This window comes from Drosophila santomea, chromosome X (genome assembly GCF_016746245.2).
Source record: "Drosophila santomea strain STO CAGO 1482 chromosome X, Prin_Dsan_1.1, whole genome shotgun sequence".
Lineage (NCBI taxonomy): Eukaryota > Metazoa > Arthropoda > Insecta > Diptera > Drosophilidae > Drosophila > Drosophila santomea.
Window position 1 is genome coordinate 3207320 of NC_053021.2, and position 9238 is coordinate 3216557.

Consider the following 9238-nt stretch of genomic DNA (forward strand, 5'->3'; position numbering starts at 1 on the left):
CTCATCTAATTTCATTTCCGTGGCGCAATCAGCGGACGTAGTTTTCCAGCATCCTGCAGTTTGTTTGTAGTGCGTCCTGTGTCCTGCGTCCTGTGTCCTGCGTCCCGTGTCCTGTGTCCCGTGTCCTGTGTCCCGTGTCCTGCGCTAGGAAATTAAATTGCGAACACTATCCGGAATCGGAGACGCCGGGGGCATTACAGTTTTTGGGTCTATGTCGTCTCGGCGGCGCTGTTGCCCCTCAATTTCCGCTGGGCGCAGCAATTTATAATTATGTGAATATGTGTCTAAAGGCCATGCATGCCAGCGAACCAGCGTGCACAGTCAGAAAAGTAGGCGCATCTTTTTATACTAGCTAAATGTCCTCCCAACTAACTGGTTATTCACGACGGCTTTTTCGCCCAGTGCATCGCATTTAGACAGCCCGACGAACACTTTGGCCTTCATCTGCGCCCGTGTCCTTGCCGAGTCCCTTTTTTCAGATTCCCGCGGCCATCAGTTGGCGCGTGTGTCGAAGGGGTTAAAGGTTAACATGAGCTTGGTTTAACCTGTTAGCCGACGAAAAGTTCTCGGCTTAGTCGCTGCAAAATGAAGAGCCTGTTAATTGAGTTGCCGCACCGCAGAGCGAGTCGATATTTGCACTTAGCGCCACTTCTCCACGCTGCCGCATGAAACTTTCAAATGCGAAACGTATAGCAACTATACAGGAATCCAACGGATCCTACAGCAAATTAAGCACTGCTTTTCATACTTTTCAAACCAAAAGTCAGAAGTTTTCAAGCCATCAAAGAAATCTGTGTTTAAATGCACCCATCGATATTGTTCATTGTTTACGAGCGGGGCAACTTGAATCCGCTGTCAGCCACTCGACTTACATTCCTCTGCAGTAAACGGCGAAAGACCCTCCTCGTCCCTCTAAAACTGTGATAATATGTCAGCAACGCGCTTTTCCACACCGCGCCACAGAACTCGTTAACCCTCCTTGCCCCCGTTTTGCCCCCGTTTTGCCACGCTTTTCCAGCGACATTTTCCCCCGGCTTACGTTAAGTGAAGCACGAGAAGTTGTGCTTTGTGCTGCCCACTCGTAGTGGGCGGGAAAAGTGGAAAAGCGGAAGGCGGTGCCCCTTCACCCGGCTTAAGTACACGCGGGACGCCCATGCACCACAGTGCACCACTCTGCACCACTCTGCACCACTTCGCACCACTCGGCAACACCCACAAACGGTTATTCTTGTCCTTTGAAATGGTGCACTGCGCGCAAAGTCTACTCACCTCATGCTGGCCATACAATATGTAACTATTTTGCATTCACTTTATTCACTACTCACTTTAAAGCCCGTCAAATGCCTCCCACGTGCAGTGGCTGTGATATTCTAGAGAAAGGATTATGATTCCACGGCTTTTTCTACCCGTGCAGCTGCGCCACCTGCTGTCGCTGTGGGTCCGTAAACAGGACATGGGGCCACTGGAACTCCATCCCCAGCCTACCACCATTCACCAGTTACCATTCCCATTTACCATTCAGCACTCCCAGTGTGGTGGTGCTGCGGTGCTGTGGTGGGCTCAGGCGAGTGTGGCGACCCAGGTAAGTGCAAATATGAAAACTACACCGCCACTTTGTGCTCAAATGCAAATTCATACGTACGCGTATATGCGCGCTAAGTGCGAATAATAAAATCGGAAAACATTAACACAGCTAACTGGACCTTTAACTAAATTAAGGCTCTGCTAAATGTTCACCGGCCATGGATTCAACGGGCGTGAAATTAAATAATGCCACTTTCTAGTCAAACATCTAGACGCATTTAAATATGCTAACTGTTGCCGTTCACAACACGCAAATGGCACAAATAGTCCTGCACACACACACACACACTAGTGTATTTAACTTGTTATCCCAGTTATTGCCACTGAAATATTCAAAATTGTGGCCCAGTTCATTTGGGCGCCATCACTTATCGATTCCATTTATGCCCTTTTGCCACTTGAATTTGTGCAGCTCACGAATGCATTTGGATAATAGCCATAAATCATTCATGCACTCAATATAAATTCCATAGGCCAAATAAAGTTGCTGTTTTGACTACTATTTTTGCGGGCGGAAAATCTAACTACAAAACTTTAACATTTGCCAAAAATACGATTTTTCGCATGATTTCTTATCATGACTTTGCTAAAAATGATCAAATTGCTTTAAGAATGACTGTTTTATACAGCCTATTACCAACAGTAATCGTTTCTGAACTTTTTTGAAGGACTAGCTAAAATTAATTTTTTGACAAATTTTCGCATTTTCGGTAAGGGGTACCATCATCAAAATTTGCAAAAAATGGCTAAAAAATAGATTTGCCTTTTGAGGACACCGTTCGATTGGAAATTGAAATACGAACTCAACGAGGTATGCCATTCCATATTCAGACAATTATTTTGAATGTTATGGCCAAAAAACTGATGATTTTATGAGGGAAATTCAGAAAATCGACTTTTGGCTAAAATTAAGATATTTTATGGTCATTTTGATCATAACTTGGCTAAAAATGATCATAGGGACGAAAGAATATCATTTTTGAGCAGCTCACTACCAATACTAACCATTTCTGTAAATTTTTGTGAATGCCAAGTCCAAGAGAAATTCCAGGACCAAGGAAAAAGAAGCAGTAGAGCTCGAATAGAACTAATTAAAATAAAAGTGGTTACCATTTGGAATGTGACTGAATTATTTATGTTTGTACGGTTATAATATAGGCAAAAAAGCCGAAAGAAGTTGGACAAAAAAAAAGTAGTATGTAAAAGCTAGAGGTCAATGCCAGGATTCAAGTCGGGAGCCGCGTGTAGAGCCAAAGTCGCAAGGAATCTCAATCCTTGATGATGATGGGCCTGGTGCGGCAGCGACGGATGCCACCGCCCACAACATTGCCCTGGCAGCTCCACTCGCTGGCCCTCACCCACTGGTTGAGCGGATTGCGGACGCAGTTCCTCCTCTGGGCCTCGCAGCGGGTCTGCAGGATGCAGGCGCCCTGCTGGTCCCTCCAGCAGCTGGCCAGCTTGTCATCCAGGCACACCCTCCTCTGGCACTCCCTGATGCGCTTTCCATCCGACTGGGGACGTGGACGCAGCCGGGTGGCGCACTGGCCGACGCCGCTGGTGCCGGGAACGTTGCGGCAGCGGGTGATGCACGTCTCACGGATGGGTTCCAGTCCACTGTCCCGACGGCGGCAGTTCTTCTCCCGCAGGCGACAGGCCGGCAGGCGGGTGCACACATTGGTTGCCTTGTTCCGGATGCACACGCTCTTGCCGGCGCTGGACAGTCCGGTGCAGCGACCCACACATGGACGACGATCGCCATCGGCGTGAATGGCGGCGATGGCCAGGACGACGAGGAGGAGGCAAATGCTGAACTTGCTCATGATTTCTCTGGTGGATCTGTGGATCTGTGGATCTGTGAATCTGGGATTTGCTGCTGTCAACTGTTGCTGGTTGATTGATACCTTTCCGTTGGCCAGGCCGTGTTTATATAGCAGCTATAGCAGCGTGGATACTACCGTATTTTTACTGCCATATTTTTGGGAACGCCATCTGTTCTCTTGTTTGCTGTTTTTTTTGTTTCCATTGAAAGCTTCTGTTTTATTTACATTTTAATGGGGTAATCTATGCATTCATAAATCCGTCCTTTGAGACTTTGACTTATATATTATAACTATCTGCAGGCCTTTGAAAATGTTCTCACAAATTTCAGTTGTTTGTACTCACTAATGCTATGCTTAATAATCTTTGCTAAATTAAGGTAAAAGTGAAGTGCAATGTAACTAGTCATCTACTAAAAAATGTTGTAACTATAATACTTATTACTTATTATTTATTACTGCATAACTGCATGCTTACATTACGGCATGTTATTGAAATACATCAAATTCTAGAATCAAGACTCCAGCGACATGTTTTTTCTGCAACAAAGCAGCGGCAAGTGCGCCGGGTAAATGGCTCTTAATATTTATTGATTAAATATAAACAAAATTAAATTAAACAAAACCCGAAAGCGGCGCGTGCCAAGGAGGAGGAATTGTCTTGGATTTGCTTCCGCGTAATTGTCAAGTTGCCAGTTGTCATATTGGTGGTATAAATACTCCGAAACATTGGCTAAAATGGCATCAGAAGTTTCGCCAACTCCTAGCAATCGTCATCTAGCAATATGCAACGCCATCAACTGACTTTGATGTTCGGTAGGCAAACGAACGCATAGCACTTAAGGCCACATCCTTTTTCACATCCAAATTCCCTCTTTCAGGCATGGCCCTCCTGTGGGCAGTGGCCAGCGGCACCACCCAACCGCCGAGCAGCAGGCGTCCTCCGCTCATAACCACCACCACCCCCCGCAACTGCCCGCTCGTGCCGCCGGTCTGCTCCAAGGCCAGTCCGCGTGTCTGCGGACGCACTCCGCGTGGCGAGTGCCAGCGCTTCGAGAACATCTGCCAGCTGATACGGGCCAATGGGCTGGGGCAGGTGGTGGGCGTGCGGCACACCCGCGACATCGATTGCCGCAACGTGAAGGGCATCGGTGCCGCCAATCGGCGACCCTGCTACAATCCCTGCCCCGCACGTCCCGTCGTCTGCAAGAGGTCGCCGCCCAGCCAGCACATCTGCGTGCGGAGCAGGAACGACAGGCAGTGCAAGGTGCTGGCCAACAGCTGCCAGCTGCGCAACCAGAACTGCCACAGCCAGCCCAGGAACAGTGAGTAGCCGTCGCCTACAAAGTCAGCACAGTTTTCTCCTAACTCCAACACCCGCAATTCCTTTTTTTTCCAATCCAGACTGGCTGAGCACCGACAGCCGGCGCTGTGGACAACTGCAGCTGGGCGATAAGCCGCAGGCTTGCATCCGGGTGCCAGTCCGGCCCAGAATCACCACTCGACGCACCTCCACCACTCGGCGCCGCACCACCAGCACCTCCAGCACCACCGCCACCACCACCGCCAGTTCGGCCTAAAGGATCCGAGACATTGGTAGCCACACATTTGCATTCTTTTTTTTTTCTTCTTCCAACAATAAAAATCACAAATAAACTGCAAGCCGCGCTTTAAGTCCGCTTTTCAACTGAGCTTACATGGGGGAAACAAGCGTGTAATTACAATCAGCCCACAGATTTTCTGTAAGTCTAAACCGACGATTAACTTTGGGCCAAACTTTGCGGCCAATTGGAAATTGGAAAGGCAATTGAAGTTGCAAGCTTGCAACTGAAGCAAACCAATTGATGATGACTCGTCATTTTATAAGCAAAACTTGAGGTATACTTTCCGTTTCGTCTCGATTGCAGGCTTCTCTGATCGTTGGACTTCAGGTAGTATTTCAGTAATTAACTGTTCAATGTCCTTTGGCAAAATCCCCGCTAATGACCATTGGCGTTTCGCAGTTCGCTTTTCCAGCTTTATTCCTACTTTTCCTACTTTTCCTACTTTTCCTACTTTGCCTACGATTTGCCATTGCCCAGACAACGACGACCAAAGTGTAGGGAGAAGTTGGGCAAGCAGCCCGAAGTAATAAGAACTCAAATTACAATTGCCAAGCCGAGTTTCACGTTGTTGTTTCGTATGAAATTCCAGCATGTCCAACTTTCTGGCGAGCACTAATTAATTGATAGATGGCCGGCCAAATTGACTGAAATTGCATATTCGAGTTGCTGCCTGCGCTTTAGTTTCCATTCCATTGCGGGTGGAAACGGAAAGTTTATTGAATTACACACATTACGCACATTACGCATACGCAGCGTTGGCCAAGTTTGGCAAGGCAACTACTCGAACTTGTCGCGAACTTCACTCGCATAACTTTTAGCTCCCCTCGAAGTCCTTAATCAACCCGAATTCAAATTCAAATTCAAATCCAAATCAAACACAACCAGTTTGCGGTGGGGTCTGCCAGTGGTTTCTATGGCTATTTGCAATGGACACATCCTTCTGGTTGTTAATGAAAAGTCCTTGTCGTTGGCAATGACGAGAAAAGAAGGTGCGGAGTTTCATGTTTATTTATATATTTATATATTTTGAATGGTAATGCTTACCAGCACATTGAAATCCAGCTTGCATACAAGTAAAATTGTACGTTTTTAATTATTACAAATGTTTTCTCCTTGCTAGTCAGATTATTGAATTTGATTTTTGAAGAGCTAGTTGCTCTGAGCCAACTTTATTTGGCCAGCAATTGTTTTCCCCAAGTTGTCGTATGTATATACTTGTATTTTCCCACTCAATTCAGTGTTATTGCCATCACTTTTGCCTTACCCGTATTTCTGCTCACAATTTGGGCTTCCCTTTCGCTTTCCCATTTGATTCCATTTTGTGGCCTCGAAATTTATGACAATCATCTACATCTGTTGAACATTGGCCGTCGGCAGAACCGTTTGTCATTTCGGGCCAACTTAATGAATGCGAATGAATGCCAAATGTTGAGTCAACATTTCGGCCACGCCCCCACACATGTACGTGTATATGTATGTGGCTGAGTGTGTGTCCAGCTAATTTGGGAACCGGCGAGGTTATTAAAGCTAATTGCGTTGATTCATAAATTAGAAACACCTTTGATTGCGGGTTCGTGACTATATCCACTATATCCACCACATCCACCATATCCACCCTGTGAATGCCTGTGAATGCCTGTGAATACCAGCTGAATATGGCTGAGTATCTGGCGTCCAGGGTGCTGGGTGCTAATGACTGGCCGCCACTCGTGATGTCCGAAATATTTGGAGACATTCACCTTCAAGCGCGGGCACTGCAAGAAAAACATTATAAAGTATTAACTCCATGGCAGTAACTAGACTTACAAACGAAGCTATGTCTCAGTGATTTGAGTACACTGAAAACCACTCATTTTAGTTGTCTCTGAGACTGATTTAAACTAATTAAACGCTGCATTTGCCAAGTGATTTCTCCCAGTGTTGGCCTAAATGAAGTCCCTAATTTATGAACCCTCTGAAAAAAGAGCGCAGCATAATTTGCCACTTGACCTGCCGCACGTGAACTTCTACTTTTTGGCTGGAGTGCGCAGAGTGCGAATGCAGAGTCATCGGTTGACACTCTCGGTGCAGGAATAGTCGATAGTCATGGCTATGGTCTATTTGGGGACAGGGACTACTTAAGGGTGATGAATGACCATGATTACACCTGCTCCTCTAAACTGCTCCCCCTGCACTTGCACAAAATTCGTGGGCTGCTAGTATATGCAACTAGTATAGCAACTCGTCAGTAGCAAGAATATTTCGTTTCGTTTTCTAAGAAATTGTACAATAAAAGGATATAAGCCCCACACAATTGGTCATCAGAGGAGATTTTAACGTCACAAAATGGACTAACCCTAAAACATGAACCAAGACAAAGTGCAACTATAAATACAAGTATAATACACTTTTTGTTCGCACTACTGTGGTTAGCAAATTGAATAAGGCGACGATTAATTGTTGGTCATTTCGGAAGGACATTTCGGAAGGACATTTCAGAAGGACATTTCAGGAACCGCAGACCATGGAAATTGCGGCTTTCCTTAGCAGCTGGCAGCAAATATCTGGAAAGTGCGGTCAATCCAGTTACCCAAACATGCGGATTTTCAAAACAAGTGTCAACCATTTGGGGACTACAACATCAGTTCATAATAGTAATTATCTTGTGCTGAAATAAGTTGGAAAAAAGCAAACATTTTATTTCCGTGCGCTGCCCAATAGTAGAATTTAGAAGAAAACCAATCAATGGATTACGTCTGCACTTTGCGGGTGTGCATAAATTATAATGAAAATTAATTAGCGATTGTCTGGAAAGCCTAATTGCCTTTGATAATACACATCCATCCATCGATACTCGGGCATTACGATGGGCTTACCCCCCATCGCAGCACGCACATGAGCTCATCCAGCAGATATACGAGATGTTTTGGGTGGGGCTATGGAATGTGGGATATGCGGCATATGGGGCATGTGGCATGTGGCATGGGGCATGGGGCATGGGATGGCGTAATAGAGGCGACTTAGACAGGCATAAGCCACACGCAGCATTAAATTGGCATTAGGTCAGGCCAGTGTGGACCAGCAGGCCTGCTCGCTTCTGGCCCAAAATCGGATTGAGCTCGACTTGTTTTTGCCGTTTTTCGGCCCTTGCCACAACCAGCAACCAGACATCCGAGGGGCATAAAAGGGGGAAGGGGGCTGGCTGGGTTCACAACATGCCACATTGTTGCTTTGACTTTTATTTATTTTGTTAGACGCATTTTGAAAAGCCAATAAGCAGCTTTCTGATTGATTATCTGCTGCCCGCTCATTGTCGCCGTGTTGATTTTAGCTGCAAAGCACACACTCACGCACAGTGGGGCCTCGCTAAGCGGTTCTCTTCTCTAGTTACACTCCCTTGGAAGAAGCAGTAAGTTAACTGATGTGCCCACTGTACCTCTATGCCTGTCCGTCACCAGGTCCTTTACGTGTATCTGCGTATCTGCGTATCTGCGTATCTACGTATCTGCGTATCTGTGTATCTATGTATCTATGTTGTGTGTGTGGAAGGCGTCAATCAATTTTGAGTGAAATAAATGAGGCTTATGCCGCCCTTTTGGGCCGCAAAAAGGCTTAAAATTGTAAATTCCTTTCAGACACATATTAACCCGTACCGCCTGTTATAAATTGCTGCTATCAGCTCTATCTCATGTGAAAACCTGAGTTGGGTCGTCGCCTGCAAGGTTCCTCAATTCAAATCAGATTGCCCAATTGCCCAGTCCTCGTCAGCAACTCGCAACACTTGCGAAAAGTTGCCGCAAATCCCATGACTTTGGATGAAAACTTTCAAGTGCACTGACATTTTGCCGACAGCCTTCCTTGTCTTCAACCCTTTGGCGTTCTTGCCACCAAATATCTAGGCACTTAGCCTGGCCAAAGTGCATTAAATATTAAAATGAGGAAGTTTCGTCACCTTATTTTAAACCTTTTTTGTGGCTCCGGAAAGTTGTGGTTTTTCCTGTGTGCTTCGCTAAGAGAAAGCGTGCAGTTTTCCAAATGCAAAATGCAAAATGCAAAGTGTTTTCCAGCGCTAAACTTGTGTTGCAGCTGTAGTTTGTGTGTTTTCAAATAAAATAAAAGCGTATTATTTACAAAGCTTTAACTCTTTCATTTGACGGGCAGCAAGGTGAGCTTTGTTTACTAAATAATAACAGAAGCTAATCTCTCGGCGATCGTCGTCTGGTCGAAGGTTTCTATGGAATTCCGTGATCCGCT

General features: G+C 45.9%; 2 protein-coding genes across 2 annotated transcripts; one reads left to right on the forward strand and one right to left on the reverse strand.

Annotated features, from left to right (window-relative positions):
- Window positions 1-2720: 2720 nt before the first annotated feature.
- Window positions 2721-3459, reverse strand: LOC120456626. Its single transcript, XM_039643548.2, has one exon. The coding sequence runs from the start codon at window positions 3402-3404 to the stop codon at window positions 2853-2855; it is 552 nt and encodes a 183-aa protein (XP_039499482.1). The 5' UTR covers window positions 3405-3459; the 3' UTR covers window positions 2721-2852.
- A 727-nt stretch (window positions 3460-4186) lies between these two features.
- LOC120455610 lies at window positions 4187-4981 on the forward strand. Its single transcript, XM_039641990.2, has 3 exons — window positions 4187-4217; window positions 4283-4726; window positions 4806-4981. Exons 1-3 carry the CDS (start codon window positions 4187-4189, stop codon window positions 4979-4981), a joined length of 651 nt encoding a protein of 216 aa, XP_039497924.2.
- The last annotated feature ends 4257 nt before the right edge of the window (window positions 4982-9238 follow it).

Excerpts from the sequence above, each read along its gene's own strand:
- LOC120456626 (XM_039643548.2), bottom strand. The coding sequence starts at position 3,404 with ATGAGCAAGTTCAGCATTTGCCTCCTCCTCGTCGTCCTGGCCATCGCC.
- LOC120455610 (XM_039641990.2), top strand. The coding sequence starts at position 4,187 with ATGCAACGCCATCAACTGACTTTGATGTTCG. Across the intron at positions 4,218-4,282 it reads TCAACTGACTTTGATGTTCG|GCATGGCCCTCCTGTGGGCA; the intron begins GTAGGCAAACGA and ends TCCCTCTTTCAG. Across the intron at positions 4,727-4,805 it reads CCACAGCCAGCCCAGGAACA|ACTGGCTGAGCACCGACAGC; the intron begins GTGAGTAGCCGT and ends TTTCCAATCCAG.